The sequence below is a fragment of the Urocitellus parryii genome, chromosome 15 (genome assembly GCF_045843805.1).
Source record: "Urocitellus parryii isolate mUroPar1 chromosome 15, mUroPar1.hap1, whole genome shotgun sequence".
Classification (NCBI taxonomy): domain Eukaryota; kingdom Metazoa; phylum Chordata; class Mammalia; order Rodentia; family Sciuridae; genus Urocitellus; species Urocitellus parryii.
The window spans coordinates 43,704,845-43,725,459 of record NC_135545.1 but is presented as its reverse complement, the minus strand read 5'-3'; the positions used below and the strand labels follow the sequence as shown (position 1 = coordinate 43,725,459).

The window sequence follows — 20,615 nt, the reverse complement described above, 5'->3', positions numbered from 1 at the left end:
TAATTCAAAGTATTATTACCATCACATTGAGGAAATATGGTTCACCATTAAGGAGCTAAGGGGAAAGGTACATCTCAGAAAAATAATAGGGGACAGAGCCAAAACTGGGTGGCCAGGCCAACCAATGAGTGAATGAGAGCTAAAAAATGGAGAGAGGATAAACCAGGAAAATAGACTCGATGCTGAGTGCAGCACAGGGGCCAGTGTGGGTCAGGTGGCAGTAGTATCAGGACACTCTGATTGTGCTGCTGTGCAGAATTTAGGCACTGGGAGGAATTCTGCTCAGCAAGCAGGAAGGAGATGGACTCAGGGTCTGTGAGGCAAGTGGCCTCTCTAAGATAATGGACAGGAAACAAACTGGGGGAGCAAAATTGAGGCAGACAATCTGGACCTCATTCAGAGAGCTCTGGCCTGAAGGGCAATAATGCTTCACTGATAAAACCCAAACCTCACTTTGATGGGTCTATGAAAAAGAAATTAGGGCCAATTCAAACAGAAAGACCAGGCTTTTGAGACACTTCACTGAAAGCACTGGGAGGGTCAGTAAAGAAAGGCAGGATTACAGATGTCGAAGGGATTTCTATCCATGCCTGATGGATAGAGAATCTCACACACACTGAAGTCAAGGGTGGCATTTTTACCAATTGGAGGTTACTAAGCCTTACAAAAACCTTTTATTTTCAAAGTATTTTTCTCTGCAGACCTAGAGATAAATGGCACTTTCACCCTTTCTGGATGTGTCTGGCTGTTAAGTGGGGAGAGCATCCCAATTGTGAACTGGAGATGGAGTGGGAAGGGGATGGGGGATATTGCGCATGATTTTTCTTTCTTTCTTTCTTTTAAATTATTTTTTAGTTGTAGTTGGACACATACCTTTATTTTACTTATTTTTATGTGGTGCTTAAGATCAAACCCAGGGCCTTGCACGTGCTATCACTGATCTACAACTCCAGCCCCCATGCATGATTTTTCATTGACGAGTAGGGGAGAAACATTTAACTGGTCAAATGCCAAAAATGTAACAGGGATACAGACAGGCAAGGCAGTTTTGGAAAAGACGAAGATCACAGCTGGCAGGTAGCCCCTGGTAGGAGTGACAGCTCAGGAGTCCTAAACAAAAAGTAAGCAGTCAAGACTTCCTGCCCAGCACCTGCTGAGACAAGCTACCAAGGCTTCATCAGGTCACAGACCCTGTAGCTCACTGCGGCAGGGATGTGAGTAGCAGCTGCAGTAGAACAGTAGTGGCAGCAGTTTTCAGAATGTCTTTAAATAGCAATTTGAGGAAGGCGGCAGCTTTCCTGCACCCCCAAAGGCACTGAAATAGAACAAAGGTAACTAGGAAAATGGCTGGAGCCTGTGGAAAGGCAGTTGGCTGAGGCTTGTTGAGGAAGAGATCAGCAGCAACAACCCCTGAGAAGGTGATGGCAAGCACAGCTTGCTTGCTTACTTTTTCTTTGTTTCTTCTCTTGTGTGTGTGTTATTGAGGCTTACCCTGGAGCACTCTGCCACTGACCTGCATCCCAGCCCACCCCCCTTTTTTGAGACATGTTCTGTTGCTGAGGTTGTCCTCAAACTTGCACTCCTCCTGCCTTAGCCTCCTGAATCATTGGGATTATAGGCATGTGCCACCGTGCCTTAGCCTTCAAATTATATTCAATTACTATGTCAGGAGGACAGGCTACACTGTCTCTGGCCATGAGGATTTCCATGCAGACGCCTGCTTGAGGGCAGCACAATCCTATTTCTTTTCTTCACCTAAGCTTCTAGTGTAGAACTAGACAGCACCTGAAAATGGCCATTGCTACCACTTATTGAGTGGGTACTACACCCAGTCACTGTATGCCTTTTCCAAACAGTATCTCATCCAGTCCTATGAGGTAGGTGTTATTAACCCCAGTTTATAAATCAGGGAAAGGGGTTTAAAGAGGTTTAGAGATTTGCTTGAGGACACACAGCTAGAATCCAAATCTGCATCTGTCAGGTTAAGCTCCATAACCTTACTTTTAAACATGCATATTATTGGTAAATTTTATATGGAGGAATATACCATGGGGGGAATTTGGTCTTTCCCTTGTATCATCAAACTTGTTTATTTTGATGGTGCCTGGCTGGTGAGGGAAAAGGGGGAGCAGCAAATGGGCTAGTGGCTGATTCTAAGGCATTGGTTTCCTTTGGGAAACACAACCTTGAGTCTAGCTTGAGTTGGCCATGCTTTATGGGTAGGGGAAGTGTAGGCCATAGTCTTAGGGCATTTGCTCAGTGGAATTTGATGCTCTGTGTAGGATGATTTAGGAATATAAAGTTATAGTTAGATCAAAAGCCAGAGAAAAATCAGTAGTGCCGAGACATCCACCAGAGGCTCTGACAGGATCTGTATTATGTGCTAATCTATAGATGGCATGCACCATGCTGAGGAACACCAACTCCACCCCAACCAGAAAAATACAGCTACACTGCCCAGAGGGTCTACCGTCACCTCTGAGTGATAAAACATGGTTTCTAATCAGGGATTCCCCACTCTTGCTGCACATTAAAATCCCCTGAAGAACTTTTAAAATGCCTGAGACTCACCTTACAGCTAAGACTCAGAATCTTAGGGGCTGAACTTAGGCTTTTTTTTTTTAAGTTTCTTTTTATGCTCCCCAGCTGATTTTAATAACCTAATAACACTTAGGTGTTCCCCAGGAAAACTCATAATCTAATAACAGTAAGGATGCAGTAGGGCAGAAAGTTGGGGAAAAAACACTGGATAGGAGACTTTGTAGGAAATACGCCATGGTTTCAAAAGAAAAGGTCACTGACTTGGCTCTGCTTATGAAAAAATCTAAGCATCAATTACACAACCTATTGTGCTTTCTTAGTTATCAGCAAAGAGGCTTTTTTTCCACAAAGTGGGAGTGGTCAAAATAATTTTTCATTTTTTGGCAATTGGAAGACTTTATATTAAAACAAAATTAAGTCTGTCATACACATTAAAAATATAAGAAGTTTCATGAAGACATGAAGCTTCCAATCCAGTTTTTGTCGCAACTTTTAGAAAGAGAATTACATATAAATACAGTACACTTTACAGTTCCCAAACTTCATAATTCTATACTGTGATTTATATAGCTTCTCTTTATATTTGACATATCCCACCTTGCTCACTTAACATACCCTAAATCTGCACCACTTCAGAATATGGAAATAATAATAATAATAACAATAAGAGGAGAGTAAGAACATTGAGAAGTGATCAGAAGAAAAACGTTTGACTCACAAATTAAGACTGAATCTTTTTCTCAAAATATTAAGAGTTTGTTCTTAAACATGTGTGTGTGAAGCCTTATTCTGAAGACACAGAAAGTCTCAGGCTACTGACATGAATTCAGTAGGAAAATGAAAGCTGCCTCAGTTGCTGTGGAAGCTGATATTACAGCAGAAACCTCTGCCCCAATGGAGGAAATAAGGGAAATACATAAGCTAAAATTTCAATAGCTTGTATATCTAGCAAAGAGAAGTCAAATTTTGAAATGAGAACAATTCTGGTTGATAGAATATTCATTCTATCACTCTGCCTCAGGACTCCTCTCCCCAACTGATTCCAGGACAGCAAGCATATCTATACCCAACTACAATACCCCTCCCCCCAAAAAAAACCTCCAAAAATGAAAACGTAAGGCATTTCCAAATAAGGGAGTCAAAATTTCCTCCTTAAGAGAACTTGTTCAGACAACTTCAGCTCTTGGAAAACCTGAACACTGGAAGAGTTTGGAAGTCCCAGACTTTCCAGTTCAAGATCTAAGGCTATTTATTGCAAAGGCAGTACAAAGAAATTCAAGAGAAGCGTTCCACGCCTCTTATAGAAATGATTTCATGCACTCTCTTCTTGTCTCATGATGTAAAAGTGAATAAGCCTATGGCTTCCTGCTGCCACAGGCCTGTGGACTGATCAAAATATAATCCTGAGGCAATGTTGTGAATGCTATAAAGCCAGAGAAGTAAGAGCTAATTTTACCTAAGAAATCAGGAAACAATTTTTACAAAGGTGTAATACTGAGGTGGAACCCTGAAGGATGAAGACAAGTTTATCACATTGATGATAGGTGGGTGGGGGAAGGCATTTGAGGCATAAGAAACATATGGACCAAGATATGGAGGCAGATTACTGTGGGACTGCCATGAGGGCTTTGGGACATGTATGGAAGAGAAAGTCATAGAAAACAGATAAGTCCAGAGTATGAAGGGCCTTATATATCTTCTTTTTTTTTTGGGGGGGGGGTTGCAGGGGATTGAACCTAGGGCCTTGTGCATGTGAGGCAAGCACTCTACCAACTGAGCTATATTCCCAGCCTGGCCTTATATATCTCTTTTTTTTTAAAATATATTTTTTAGTTGTTAATGGACCTTTATTTTACTCATTTATATGTGGTGCCAAGAAATGAACCCAGAGCCTCCACATATGCCAGGCAAGTGCTCCACCACTGTACTACAGCCCCAGCCCCATGGCCTTATATATCTTGCTAAGGTGTTTGGTCTTAATCTTATGGACCACAAAAAACACCAAAAAAAAAAAAAAAAAAAATTACCTGGAGGTTGAACTTTAGCAGACTGGCCCTTTAGGAAGCTCTCTCCAGTTCAATTTCCTCATTATCCTGAGTAACTAAATACCTGTCAATCCAGGAGAATCACAGAGAAGAAAGCTCAGTGGTAGTCCTAGAAGCCCAACTTTGTCCCAACACACCTGTAACACTTCAGCTCTTCCTAAAGTACATCTTTTTTTTTTTAATATTTATTTTTCAGTTTTTTTTGGCAGACACAACATCATTGTTTTTTTTTTGTATGTGGTGCTGAGGACCGAACCCAGGCCGCATGCATGACAGGCGAGCACGCTACCGCTTAAGCCACATCCCCAGCCCCACCTAAAGTACATCTTAGGTCAGTTCTGAGTAGTTTCCTCAGAGTAGCCAGGCTGGTAGTACCTCTTAATGACTGTGTGACTTGAGCCTCTAAATGTAAATTTTCTGGGCTTCAATTTTCTTATCCGTAAATAAAGTTAATAAACATTTATCTCATAGGGTTTTTCTTTTTCTTTTTTTTTTTTGGTACTGGGGATTAAATCCAGGGGTGCTTAACTGGAGCCACTCTTTTTAAATTTTTTCTTTTGAGACAGGGTTTCATTAAGTTGCTTAGGGCTTCACTAAATTACTAAGGCTGGCTTTGAACTCATGATTCTCCTTCCTCAGCCTCTCGAGCCATGGGATTACAGCTGTGCACCATCAGGCCCAGTACTCTTGTAGGGTTTTTATGAGGACTCAGGGAGATTCTGCATGTGAACAGCTTAGTGGCACATAAGTCCACTTAATAAATGTTAGCAATGTTATTACAAGTACCAAACCTTGGAGGCCATGACATTTATTTGGACCACATTAGCCATGAGCAAACCAACCATGATGATGAGCAATGAGCTGGAACAGTCTCTGGAGCATCAATCTGGGAGGTAATCCTGTGTCACCCCAAGGAGGGTATACTTAGTCAGGACTCATCCCTTCCAGTGAATGGAACAAAGATAAAAGGGTTTTGCAACCTAGAGGCCCATCAGATTATCAGCATAATTATTCTCTGAGGGAGAAACAAGTCTTAAGTCAGGCTGTAGGGTAGGAGAAAAAGTTCCAATGTGTTTTCCCCAGACTGGCAGCCCTAAAAGTGTTTGGTCTCTTTTTGGTTTCTTTCTGTGCCCTGCTTTTTCCAGTTATGTGTACAGTATGGGAAGTTGCTGGATGATGTAATCTGTGGTTGGGCTATGATTTTGGCAAGAGATGGTGGAACATGAGGAAGGGCAAAAGAAAAACCAGGCTGTTTCCCATATCCGCTCTCTGAAGAGTTGCTGGCAGGTCCTAGAGGTCAGGGCACCTGGGTCCAAGGCTGGCCCAAACACTGGCCTACTCCTCCTCCTTCATTCTTTTGGACAGTCAATGCCTGAAAGGAGATATCTGGCTTGTATTCCTTTTAGATATTATGGTTTTCAGGATCTGAAGAAGCCTTCTGTTAGCCATGATCTGTGCAGGGAAAATCTAGGGGACTTGGTTTTTGAATCCTTCAGATGACAGGGACATAGAAAATGTAAGGATAAGTTCTGAAGCTGTACTGCTTGGGTTTATCTACTGCTCTGCCACCTGACAGTTGTTGGACAACTTGTTTATCTTCTTTGTCTTAGTTTCCTCATGTTTAAAACCAGCTCTGCCTCTTAATAATAGTGAGACCTAGAGTGGTTGGCTTAACCTATGTGCAGTTAGTCTCTGGAAAAATGGGGATAACAACACCTATCCCCAGAGCTCCCGAGAGAATAACTGAGATGACTGATAAAACATCTAGCTCAGTATCTGCTTTTTGAAAGCAGATGGTATTTTTCTTTTTCCATAGGTAATAAAGGAAGAAAACAATAGTCAAATCAAGTCCAAATAAATGTTATGTCCTTTGGTTCAATACAGAGCATCTAAGGTATTTAGATGTTTTCCCAGTAAAGTACGTCAGTATTCATCATAAGGAAGAGGAGATGGCATTCATTAGAGCCTTGAACAGAGTCTGAAGACTGAATTCCAAGTAATAAAGTTTGTCTCCTAAAAGCTGAGATGAATCACGGTGAGAGTCCAGCATGATAAAGTGTAGGGAACTGGGGCTGGGGTTGTGGCTCAGTGGTAGAATGCTTGTCTAGTATGTGTGAGGTGCCAAGTTCAATCTTCAGCACCACATAAAGACAATAAAATAAAGGCATTGTGTCCATCTACAACTAAAAAAAAGTGTAAGGTACTAAAAGTTCCAGCCCAGATTTAAGCATTACAAATGTATATATACCACTAATGTGTATAACTTTTATGTTTTTTTAGAGATAATTTTAAAATTTTTATTATTTTTAGTTTTTGGTGGACACAACATCTTTATTTTATTTTTATGTGGTGCTAAGGATCGAACCCAGCATCCCGCACATGCCAGGCGAGCGCGCTACCACTTGAGCCACATCCCCAGCCCCTAACTTTTATGTTTTTATGAATCAGTTAAAAATAATTTAACTTAAAAAATGTCAGCCATCAAATAAATTGTCTATTCATTCATATTCATATGATCTGATAGAACAATATAAAACTATCTTTGGTGGTTTTAAAAAAATCATTTAAGGGGTTGGAGATGTACCTCAGTGGTGGGGTGCTTGCTAAGCATGCATTAGGCCTGGCATTTGATACCCAGCACTGCACAAACAATTAAAATTTAAAAAAACCACCCAGTGTAGTAGAAGTGATGAAGGTGGTGGTAGTAATGATGACAATCATCAATGATTATTAATGGTACTCATCATTAATGTTGTCTTGTATAGCTGGGCATGGTGGCACATGCCTGGAATCCCAGTGGTTCAGAAGCCTGAGGCAAGAGGATCGCAAGTTCAAAGCCAGCCTCAGCTACTTAGGAAGTCCCTAAGCAACTCAGCGAGACACTGTCTCTAAATAAAATATTTTTAAAAAGGACTTGAGATGTGGCTTAGTGGTTAAGTGCTCCTGGATTCAATCTCTATACCAAAAAAAAAAAAAAAAAAAAAGTTGTCTTGTACATTTACAACCCTTTGCAGTTTGCAGAGTTTCACATGTTATCCCATCTCACTCTTGCCACATCTATCAGGCAGATAAGACAGATGTGAAAATGACATTCAGAGAGGTTCCTGGATTTGCATCAAGACCAGAATTTGCACCAAGTCTAACAGTCTGAAATATTATTCTAGGCTCTATCATTATTTCTCTATTCAAGGTAAGAAGGTCAGAACCACTCCTCTTAGCTTCCTAAGGCTAGAAGATGTGGTATGGAAGAGGGAGGAGAAGAAATAAAAGGAGGGAGCAGGTAGAGGAGGAAGAAGAGAAAAGTAGGAGGAGGAGGTGGGGGAGGAAGAGGAGGAAAAGAAAGGGGAAAAAGATAAGTCATTTTTATATGTGTTCTTTTCATTGCTTTCTGCATGGAGCCTTCTATCTGCTTAAAAAAAATAATGTCTGTAGAAGTCATTCTGGGAATGACACTGCACTAGCCCATTCACTGTGCCCATAGCACACAACTCACCAAATATTGTCCAGATAACTTTCAGGATAAGACAAAATCAATAAAAGGAAGGGAATTCCCTATTTGGTCTGTCTTACAGACACTCACAACTTGCCATTTGTGCTGTATCAAAGATTAAGTGTCATATCCTAGTTCTCATTTGGTCTGGACAGACAGGCACAAGGTGAACTAGGGACATAGGAACTAAATCTTCTGGATGGACCATGAACACTTTCTGTAATTAAAAAAGCAGAGTATCACAAGAAAACTCTTTGCTTTTTTTAATCCCAGGGTTTGCCTTCTCTCACAGAAATGAAACAACTGCGATTCAGATGTCTGAATAAGTAGGAAGTATTTGGGGGTAACAGACATTTTATAAATTCACAACACATTTTTAAATACTTCTATGCCCCTGTCTCCTGTGATGCTGTGAACACTAGCCAACAAAACTAATTTCTTATTAAATACCTGGTCTTATTAATATCAACCCTGTAAACAGCCATGCCCTCCTAATGAAGCAAGGTTAGTAAAAGCACCACTTATAATGGTATGAGAAAGAGGCTTCTGCCATCATAATTCAACAATGGACTCAAAGGAAGGAATTAAAAGTCATTCCGGAGTGGAGACGTGGTTTGCCTCATAATCTGACTCAGCCATCAATTAATAACTAATCTCTAACTCTTGCTCCTGAAGATGCTTTAAGGTTTTGCTCCCCGTACCCTTTGGCACTGGGAATTAAGCCCAGGGACTTTACCATTGAACTACACCTCTACCCCTTTTTATTTTGAGACAGGGTCTTGCAGAGTTGCTGAAGGCTTTGTTAAATAGCTGAACTGGCCTCAGATTTGTGGTCCTCCTGCCTTAGCCTCTGATAGGATTACAGGCATGCACCACTGAACCCAGCTCCAGATTATATTTTTTATGACTGACTTATTTCAATTGTGTATAAAACTGATTTTCATTATTTGTGGTAGTTATGTTTTTATAAACACTAAGTTTGCTGTTAACGCTGAATTAGTAGATGTTGAACCACTGCTCTTAGAGGAAACACAGGGTTAGGTTCCTATGAGGATCTAGTTACACCAAATCAGTCATTGTTGAATATTTGTTTTTATCTGCTTCTTTTTTGGTACCAGGGATTGAGTGCCCAGGAGTGCTTAACCACTGAGCCACATTCCTAGCTCATTTTATTTTTAATTTTGAGATGAGGTTTTGCTAAGTTGCTAAGGTTGGCCTCAAACTCATTGCTCAGGCTCCTGAGCTGCTGGGATTACAGGTGTGTGCCACTGCATCCAGTTTATCTGTTTTTTCGCTCTATTTTCAAATTCACTTATTCTTTTCTTGGTTTTCTCCTTTCTGCATTTAATTACATTTAGTGTTTTTATTTTTCCCTAAATTTCAGAAATCATAGTTTTTAGTTATAGAACTTCCACTTAGCTCTTTTTTTTTTTTTTTTTTTAGTACCAGGGATTGAACCCAGGCATGCTTAACCACTGAGCCACATCCCCAGCCCTTAAAATTTTTTTTCTTTTTTTTTTTTTTAATTTCAAGATAAGGTCTTGCTAAATTGTTGTAGCTGGACTTAAACTTGTGATTTTCCCACCTCAGCCTCCTGAGTCACTGGGATTATTTGTGATAGTTTTGTTTTTATAAGCACTAAATTCACAATTAATGATGTATGTGCCACCATGTCTGGCTTTGGCTCTTTTATTTTAATCATTTCTATTTCTTTCTAGATTTCCTTTTTATCAATTGCAGAATATTTTCCTTTACTTCACTGATGATAATTGTAATATCTGCTTTAACAATCTTGTCTGATAATTCCAGTATCAGAATTTTCTTGGGGGTTGGTCTTAGTTGATTTGTTTTTTCTCTTGAGAATATTTTCCATTTTCCTGGTTTTTCATATACTGTGCAAATTTGACTGCATCCTAGATATTACAAATGTTAAATTATGGAAACTCTGGATTCTGCTCTCCAATGAGTATTTATATTTTTGTTTTCTTTTTGTAGTGTGGGGGATAGAATCCATGGTCTAGTCCGTGCTAGGCAAGTGCTCTACTACTGAGTTACACCCCAACCCCTGTTTTTGTTTTTTAAGCAGGAAATTATGTTGCTTGTTTTAGAGTTTAGCTGGAGATGTAGACAGAATTTGGGAATCTTCTTTCTGAATCTTTCCCTTCTAGGATTGCCCTTTTTCATCCTGTGGCTATAGTTTTCCCCAGATTTCATCTTCTGGTTACCCAGATCAGACATTCTGTGATTTCTCTGTTAGGGCCACTAATGAATTGCATGCCTTCACAACTAATCTTTGAACCTTGTCTCTAGGTTAAGCAAAGAGGATGGGAACACACTTTGTATACTATCTCTGCTCTAAGCACAGATTCCCCTTAATATTCTACCTGCTAGGTGTAGAGGTGCACGCCTGTAATCCTAGCAACCTGGGAGGTTGAGGCAGGAGGACTGCAAGTTTGAGGCCTACCTGGGTTAATTTAGTGAGATTCTGCCTCAAAAACAAAAAAGCAAAACAAAACAAAAAAAGGGCTGGAGGTGTAGCTTAGTGGTAAAGCACACCTGAATTCAACTCCTAGTACTGAAAAAACAAAATCAAAAACAAAAAACCTCCCTGCTTCTAATTGCTTTCCAAGGGTTTCAGATAGATGCTCATTATATTATGTCCAGATTTTTTCTTCCTGGTAGCTGGGATTGAACACAGGTACTTTATTACTGAGCTATATCCCCAGCCCTTTTTACTTCTTATTTTGAGCCAGGGTCTTGCTAAATTGCTGAGGATCTCACTAAATTGCTGGGATTATAGGCATATGCCACCACATTCAGCTACTTTTTAAAATCACTTTGAGGCTGGCCCCAAACTTGTGATTCTCCTGCCTCAGCTTCCTGAACATCATGTTCCATTGTGCTCAGCTTTATGGACTGACTTTATGGATTTATCTGAAGGTGGGCCAGTGTGATAGGTTACTGCTCAATATTAATGCCCCAATTATTTTTTTTTTGAATTTTTAATATTTATTTTTTAGTTCTCAGCGGACACAACATCTTTGTTGGTATGTGGTGCTGAGGATCGAACCCGGGCCGCACACATGCCAGGCGAGTGCGCTACCACTTGAGCCACATCCCCAGCCCCCCAATTATTGTTTTTGGAAGAAATTTATAAAAATAGATGTTCTAAATATTTACAATGCATAGAATAAACAAACAAGTCACTTGCAAAGATCAAGTTTGTGAAAAGCAGGTGGTTAAGCACCCTTTCCTCATTCTGTTGCTTATACTCCTTTCTCTGTGTTGAGAAAGCCTATTTTTAACATTTAGACCAACACAAAGTGCTGGCCTAGACATGTCTCCTTTCCTGGGTATTCCTAGTAAAGGGCTTATATTTCAGCAAGGGTGTGGTAAAAAATGGGCTTAAAAAAGAGTTCCTTCTTGTTTTTTTTTTTTTAATTTACTTTTTAGTTGTAGATGGACACAACACCTTTATTTTATTTATTTATATTTTTACGTGGTGCTGAGAATTGAACCCAGTGCCTCACACATGCCAGGCAAGTGCTCTACCACTGAGCCACAACCCTAGCCCGCCTTCTAGTTTTTAACAAAGCTTTAGGCTTTATTAAAAAAAAAAAAAAAAAGAGATATGGCTCATAAAGCTAAAACAAAGCTAAGCAGAGAAGAGGTTTTTCAGTAAGAAAGTGAGTGTAGTGTTTTCTTCCAATATGAATACTGTATTGATTGTGTAAAATTCTGGCTACTTTGAAATGGGAAAGAAGGGAAAAAAGACCTCATGAGTCGGGTTGGTGATGTCTTCCTTCTTGGTTCCAATCTATCTGCTATACTGCTCTTTCCAGTTGCCATAACCACAGAGGTCCTTTGCCGGCACAGCCACAAACAACAGAGAATTCACTGAAACCAGGTATTATCTTTTGGCACTCCATAGCTTAAGAGATGGTGATTAGAAGGAAATAAAAAACATAAAACTTCATCAACAAAGCAGCATTTTCTTTTCAGCTGTTCCTGGGGGGCAAGACAGAGCTGTGAAGAGAAATCCCAGATTGAAAGCTTTGTGGTTATCTCCGCTTTTCATTAAAGTGCCCCTGATTATAATCACACCTACGATTACAAGATTTAACACACCTGGTCTCAAGGACGCACTAGGAAGAGGAATCATACATTCATCCCACCCCATTTCCTTTTCTTTATTCACTGAGTAAGCACAATTTATAAGTTTCAGTGAGTGTAAACTGCAGATGGTTTGGAGAATACAAGAGAGGTTTTCCATTCACATGGCATTTGGAAGGTGACAAAAATCCTCCATGGTCACAAATTATTTTAGTAGTGAGAGACAAGCAGTGTTGTTTTCAATGGCTACACACAGATGTGAGAAATCTGGAGTTTCTATTTCTTCTCTCACTTTGCTAGCCAGATATTTTACTCTATGCACTTGTATTCTTCCTCCGTCTCCCTCTCTTGTTCTCACTCAGTAAGGATGTATGCACTAACGGAATTTGTCGTTGTTACCAGGGATTGAACCCAACTAGGGTTATATCCCTAGTCCCACAGTTTTGTATATTTCTTTTAATAATGCTGTGATTTAAACACATTTTTATTTTGAGATAATTTTAGACTTAGAGAAGTTGCAAAGATAGTATAGAGGCCCTGTATTTTCCTCACTTGATCTTCCCAGTTGTTAACAATTTACATAACAATGTTATATTAGCTAAGAGTTTCAGAGATCTTAATAATGGATGAAAAACACTGTTCTTTCTTAACTCCATCTTCTACAGCAAATTCTCAACAAGAGCTGTATGTACCCTGTTCATTTAATTATAAGAATTATTGGGGCTGGGGATGTGGCTCAAGCGGTAGCACGCTAGACTGGCATGTGCGGGGCGCTGGGTTCGATCCTCTACACCATATAAAAATAAAAGATGTTGTGTCCACTGAAAACTAAAAAATAAATATTAAAAAAATTCTCTCTCTCTCTCTTAAAAAAAAAAAAGAATTATCAAGGTGTGATCCATACATCCTTGTCCTGATCAAAGTCCTAGATGACAAACTGAAGCCTCCAACCCCCAGGTGAGAGCTCCCAGTTTAGTAATTCTACCTCTACAGAAGTTCCTATGAGTCAGATCATTCTTCCCCTTTCCCTATTGTGTCATTATTAGTCACCTTTCCAATATCCATTTCTAAATATCGATTGCTAAAGAAAATTGAATTTTGTTCAGAGCAGAGATGTCCCAGCTAAATTCATTGTCAGGCTCCCTCATGGTGAAGAGTAATTATATGAGACAGTTTTGGAAATCACCTGGGGAGGTTCTAGGAAACCTATTCTAGTTCCCCAAAAAAGGATATAAAAGTGCCCTTCTCCTATCTTCCTTCTTATTTATTTTTATGGGCTACAATGGCCACAGCTGTAGCAACTATTCTGTCCCCACGAAACAAAGGCCGTGAAGATTATAGAAATATTGGCTCTATTGACATTGAGCTGCTAATGAACAGCACCTACCTACATATTTTTTTTTGTGAAATAAGAAAAACAAATCCTTACTTGTGTAGGCCATTATATTGGAGTTTTTATAATTTGTAGTTGAACATATTCACACCAGATAAACTCATTCAATGCAAACCTTAACCTACACAAGGCAGAAGGGAGAGAAATGCAGCTGAGGATAAAGATCAGGGGAGTGGTCATTTGGAAATTCAATGGTCTCAGCTGAAACAACAGCAAGTAGACAGTTACAGAGAAAATGTGCCTGTGTAGGAAAGAAAGGAGGATAACTAATGAGTTCATGCTTTTACAGGCATCAGGCATTTGATATGGTAAAATTCTATCCTGAATAAAGGCTTTGTTTGTGACAAAACAATCACTCTTATAATGGCTTCCTCAACACTTGGTTAAATACCTATGTGCAAGCCACAGAAGAGCATTGTGGATGCCAGGAAGTGAATTATTAATGTAAACATTGTAACTGAAATCAACTAGGAATGAGTTTCCATTAAAATCAAGAAGAAAATTAATTTTGAGGTTACTCAGTTGTAGCACACATATGGATACATAAACTTCCTTCCTGTATTGGTGGTGCACTGGGGAGAAACCCAGCCAAACCCACTTGAAGAAGGAAGAAAGTTTAATTTATGCAGCAATGAAAATCTCATGGCCTGAACTTAGAGCTAGAAAGGAAACACCTTAAATTAAGCCCTTCAGTAGTTCAGCATGAACAATGAAATATGCCAGGAAGACAAGTTACTGAAGTTCAGGCTGCAGAGGCAGGGTTAATGTGTTCCAGCCAGCTCACCCTGGAACCCGCCCCCATGAGGGGAATGCCAGGATTCAGGGCCTCAATCTGTAAACTCATGCTCTGTTTTTTCTGCAGGAGTTACTGGGTTTGCCCAACATGTTACATAGGAAACAGAAATTCTTTTTTTTTTTTTTTTTTAAAGAGAGAATTTTTAATATTTATTTTTAGTTCTCGGCGGACACAACATCTTTGTTGGTATGTGGTGCTGAGGATCGAACCCGGGCCGCACGCATACCAGGCGAGCGCGCTACCGCTTGAGCCACATCCCCAGCCCGGAAACAGAAATTCTTTACTGAAAATGCAAATCCTACCTGCTACAAAATTCTTGTTGACTAATTCAACAGGGATTCAAGAGTCCATCTAGAGAAAAAACTTGAGACTGCCTTTGTAAAAGGAAGACTGAAGACAGAAAATAAAGAGGTGGGGAAATTACACACAACCACAAACTGACTTACCTCAGTAGCTTTCTGACTGAGTCCCCGAAGCAGCAGCACGATCACATGGATGGCAGCTCTGCGCACTTGAACTTCATGGTCAGTTTTAGCCACAGCAATCAGGCAAGTTGTCACCTAGGAGGGTGAGGGAAGAAGTCAGTGAAAACCAGGATTGAACAATTACCTGTAGCTTTTCAACTGTGCTGTACTTACTACACATTCATCAAGAGCAATCTGGCTTAGAGAGGGATGGATTAGTTTCCTCAGCTTTAATAAAGAAGCTGAGATCTGGTGGTAGAGGTCTTGATGCAGTCTGGCTTTTCTGGAAAAGGACAAAACCTGGTTTGGAATTTAGGAGGAATGTCAGGGAGTGAGGAAGGAATACACATATATATTATATATTTCAAAAAATATAAGGTCAAATGTGAATATCTCCTTAAAAAGTGGGAAAAATTAGGTAGATGTAATCCCAGCTACTTGGAAGGCTGAGGCAGGAGGATCACAATTTCAAAGCTACTTAGCAAGACTCTGACTCAAAACAAAAAATATAAAGGGCTGGGGGAGGTGGGCGTGATGGCACATACCTGTAATCCCAGAGGTTTGGGAAGGCTGAGACAGGAGGATCGTGAGTTCAAAGCCAGCCTCAGCAACTTAGTAAGACTCTCTTTAAATAAAAAAATTTTAAAAGGGCTGGGGATGTGGCTCAGTGGTTAGGTACTCCTGGTTTCAATTCCTGGTACCAGAAAGGAAAAAAAAAAAGTGGGGTGAGGTGGGATGGGGCTAGAGGACATAGCTCATAGCTCAGTGTTAAAGTGCCCCTGGGTTCAATCCAAAGTACTGCAAAAATAAAATTTTTAAAAAGTGGAAAAATTGTTATGTGTCCCCTTTGAGGACATAAAATCAAAGGAAGGAACCATAGTCCAAAGCATAGCTGCTTCTAGGGAATGAGGAACCTGGAGATTTAGCTAAGGAGGCTTCATAGTTCAAGGTCTGACATAAAAAAGAATGTACCATTGATAAAAGTTTCAGCCCAGGGATACAGAAATAGAGAAGTATTCAAACTGATCTCCTTTAGTATGAATGTGTAGACACCCAGTCCTATATATCTAGTATATACCCCAGTAAGTCAGCAGGGGCCAGTTTCAGAGATTCCCTGCCTGGCCTTCATTTTGGAATAGGTCTTTCTGGGCTCAGTTGCCTTCAAAGACAGTTCTATAACAGAAAAGGAAGTACTTACAAAACATGGTGCCACATATATAGCTAATAATTACGTATGTCATAAAATGGACAGTTTCTATACTTTGTACCAACCACTTTATCACTGCTTAGCTCCTTGTACACATAAAAATATTCTAAAATTTCAACAAAGAGACACCACTAACAACAATAATAACAATAAACACAACAACAAACTTTTCCAAGGTACTCATATAAGATTTAAAAAGAAAAAGCACAACTTTTATAATTATGACTGATGTAGCAACAATCTAAAGGTATGACTAAATTATTCAGCTGGTCCCTCAGATACTTTGGTTACTGGATTTACTGTGTGCATGTATTTCTTAGCTATCAGTAGAGGTATTTCTAACCATGACAAGAAAATAGCCAGATTGTGTGTTTGGAAATGCATATAAATAAATATTATGTTTAAAGAATAGTGAATACAGGCACAAATGAGGAAATAGGCTTGTACAGAAATTTTCACTACGCAGGTTGTATTTTTCACAGCTTTCAAACAGTTGGGCATAGTTCAAAGTATCTAATTAATCAGTGGTGGCAAAGAGATTAGAAGAAATAGCTTGTTCTTAAATACAATTGCATCTGTGATGCACTGGCATTTAATCAAATTGTGCATCTATTAGACAAACCTACAGTTTCCAAGGAAAGAGAAACTCCAGAAAACTCAATTTGTTTGGGGCTATTTTCCAATAAGACCCAGTAAACTGCTTCTGCCTTTGACCTGGGACCCCAAACCTAAGGCTTAGCAGCAGCGTCTATGCCTCTGGCATTAACGGTAGAAGCAATTAGGTCCTCAGAGGAATTCCTTGGGTCACCTCCAAACAGGCAACAATATAATAGCTACCTCCACTTTCAGGCTTAGTATTTACGAGGTATGAGCTGAAGTCAGAGAAACAAGTTAGAGCTAGGTCAGAGACCTTCTTGATACACTACTTATTCTGTCTAATAACTAATGTAAGAAAGCCAGCCTAAGATCACGTCACAGAGGCTCCCAAGTGTTTGCCTGTTTACCTTAGGTTCATGATTCCACATTTGGCAGACCAAGGCTTCCTAATCTAGAACCCTGCTGTGTCTGTCTTTGCCTCCTCTGTTTGGCCTCTCTATGTTGAGTGGGACATGCCTCTGCCTAGGCTCTCAGTGTAAAGCTAGCTCTAACTGTGAGACATTAATTCCACAATTGGGATATCCAGGCAAAAGTGTCCTGGTTGGCAAAGGGCTTTCCCTTGAAGGCCAATTCTTTGATCCCTGTAGCATCTTGAAGGCACAGGGGAGAGAGGAACTGGTAATTATAGGCCTTGCTAAAGTCAGCTAGAATGGCCTCCTGCTTGCTACAGGCTGTCAGTAACTAATGTGTCAGACTGTAAAAAGCCCAACTACAATGAAATATCTTGGACAATACGGAAGAGGCCAGAGAATGGAACCTTCCTCAAACCTCTGCCACCAGGTCCAAATCCTATGAAATATGCAAATGTTGCTCAGGTAAAGTGTCTTTTGGACATCAGGATTTTAATATGGTCTTGCAGATATCTCTAGAGTAAGAATAGCCTCCTTCTTTTCTAACACTCATGCCAGCTCATATCTGCTTTCCTGCATGTGAGGTCTGTAAGAGAGACCTCCTTTTCTAACACTAGAAGCAGGAAGAATGTCAGACTGCTCTCTTCTATCTATCCAGTAGGAATGAGTCACTTCACAGCTAGTCTCTCACCTCCAGCTTCAAGGGCATACTCAACACTGCCTTCCACTCCTAAAAGCCTTGGTGAATGATAGGCAGATGATGTAAGGTCTTTACTAATTTATAAACTGGTGTAATATTTCCATTCTCTGTTTCTAAGTCCTCCCAGATGGCAGAATCTGATTCTGTGTGATCTTCATGACACTTTCCCTAAGGGTCAATGTACCTAATCTAATAAGTGATATTATGGAAGGCTTTCTCTTCACTGGGTGAATCATGTAAATCATATCCACTTCTGAAATCCACACAGACAGAAAGATGATGGCTGCTTTGGAAACATTGAAGGTCAGCTTAAGCAATTTAACACTTCACAGGAGCCAACAGAAATAAGGAAAAGCATCACTCCCAAAATAGCTGGCACACACCAAGCATAATCAGAACTATAAAAATAAAGATAATACAAATGGCAAGATTACCCAAAACTGCTAGCATGGTGGCACCTGCTTGTAGTCCCAGCTACTTGGGAGTCTAAGGCAGGAGGATCATAAGTTTTATGCTAACCCCAGCAACTTAGTGAGACCATGTCTTAAAATAAAATAAAAAGGGCTAGGGGAAAACTCAGTGGTAGAGTGCTTGCCTAATACTGAAGGCTGTGGGGAAACACTGCCCGCAACCACCACCACCACCACCACCACCACCAATACCAAATTACCCAAAACGGACTTTGGAAAATTCCAGGACAAGAACTAAGAAACCTTAATAGCAAAGGCAGTGTAATCAATAATTATTATGAGCTTTGCTTACTCAATCACTGCCAGGAAAGAAACTATAGTGTCTACTTGTGCTTCCTTGGAGTTTCCCATAACACCTGCCATTCCTCAGCTCAGGTATTGACAATCCTCAAACTGTGTGGGCCCTGTCATTTAGGAAACTACACCGAAGGTGGCAAAACTGGTAATAAATTTAGATCATGTAGTGGGATCACAGTGGTAGCTTTGTATCAGACCACAAAGCTCAGGTATGTGGAATTTTAGGCATAGTATTAAAACCAGACTTCTCCATAAACTTGTCACCTGTGGCACATCTTATTTGTTGGATCAAGGACAGGTCTCTTACTACACTTCACTTAAATCATATTTACATGTTATAGAACGTGATAAAGATGAAAGCCCATTAAGATTTGGTTTTGGACTGGGGATGTGGCTCAAGCGGTAGCGCGCTTGCCTGGTATGCGTGCGACCCGGGTTCGATCCTCAGCACCACATACCAACAAAGATGTTGTGTCCGCCGAGAACTAAAAAATAAATATTAAAAATTCTTTCTCTCTCTCTCTCTCCTCTCTCACTCTCTCTTTAAAAAAAAAAAAAGATTTGGTTTTAAGCAACACAGCACTTGGCAAGAATGAGAAGTTAGGGGGAAAAATAATGCTCCCTAAACAGGTTAAATCTTGACATCAACAAAGAAGAAAAACTTGAATTCCCAGTGTGAAGACTGTGGAAGGGGTGAGCCTGTACTTTTTGTTCCCTCCCTACCAACCAACACTATAGGGGCACAGACAGTGCTCACAGCTGAACCACCCAACATTAAGACAGCTCTCTTCTGATGCTCATGTGCTACACAGCTAGAGGAGGGGCCAACACCTTCAGATCAGATCATGTCAGAAAAGACTGAGGTGGGTAGTTTGTCAAACTTTATATCAAAAAAGATCATGCTTCTCATCCTCATCTTCCTGTCTAACACCTGATCGATGTAACCTTCCTAATACCCTGGCATGCTAACTTAGGGTCCCAGCTCTGTGTTTCCTCAGCCGCTGGTGCTTGTTCTATTGCATAATTCTGGACCACTGTCCATTTCACATTCTACTGAGATTTCTTTAGGGGAAGAGATTAGGTCCATTATCTGTGCCCTCTAGCATTGCTAGAACATGATCAGTCTCATAAAGGAGCATTTCTTCAAGTTGCAGTCAAAGATGAGTTTCTTCAAAGTTAATGTGCCTTCTCCACCAGTACACATTTGAGTTAGGTATTTCTGAGACTACAAAGCTTAAAGAGTTTTCATGAGACATTCAGAGAACTGTCATAGAAGAAGCCCCAGTAATCAAAAATAAGTTAGACCATTTCACTCCTTTGCTCTGGCTTCTCATCCTACTCACAAGAAAAGTCTGTACAAGGCACCATTTGGACGGGCCATACCTTTAAAAAAAATTTTCTTTTTAAGTTTAGTTGGACATGATACCTTTATTTTATTTATTCATTTATTTTTTATGTGGTGCTGAGGATCAAACCCTCAAGGTAGCTGCATATGCTAGGAGAGCACTCTACTGCTGAGCCCCAGCCCCACTGGCCACTACCTTTTTATTGCTAGCTCCTATGATTCTTTCTCTTGCCCTCTTCCCTCCAGGTATGCTGGTCTCGAAGTTCCCTGCCTCAAGGCTTCTGTGCTTTTATCTGGAATGCTCTCTCCCCAGATATCTGATCACCTCCTTGCTTCTTTAGGTCTTTGCTCAAATGTCACTCATTGGTGAAACTTTTCTTGTCCCTCTGAGTCATGTACAACAAGCTCCCTTTGTGCCCCTAATCTTATTAGATGTACCATCCCTGAAATGGTATAGAACTGCTTACTTGTTTATTCCATATCTTTCCTCTCCAAAATGTTAAGGCCATGAGCACAGGGACTTTATTGTGTTCACAGCTGGGTCCTTAGCATTGCACACATGGCTTGGCTGTATGCGCAACTGGCACAGACCACATGCTCAATAAATATTTGTTGAATGAATAAATGAATGAAGAACTACTAAAGAGCCATGTCAAAAATCCCACTTTTTCTATGTGAATGGGCTAGAGCTTTCTGACTATAGGAGGAGTAATGGCTGCAATGCTAAAACTGGCACGCCTCCAAGCA

General features: G+C 40.2%; 1 protein-coding gene across 3 annotated transcripts in view; it reads right to left on the bottom strand.

Annotated features, from left to right (window-relative positions):
• Positions 1-20,615, bottom strand: part of Tango6 (transport and golgi organization 6 homolog) — a 173,681-nt gene that overhangs the window by 11,860 nt on the left and 141,206 nt on the right. For all 3 annotated transcript variants that reach the window (XM_077793128.1, XM_026404520.2, XM_026404518.2), the window contains one exon: positions 14,825-14,938. In XM_077793128.1, coding sequence (XP_077649254.1) covers positions 14,825-14,938 — 114 coding nt within the window. The remainder of the gene's footprint in view (positions 1-14,824; positions 14,939-20,615) is intronic.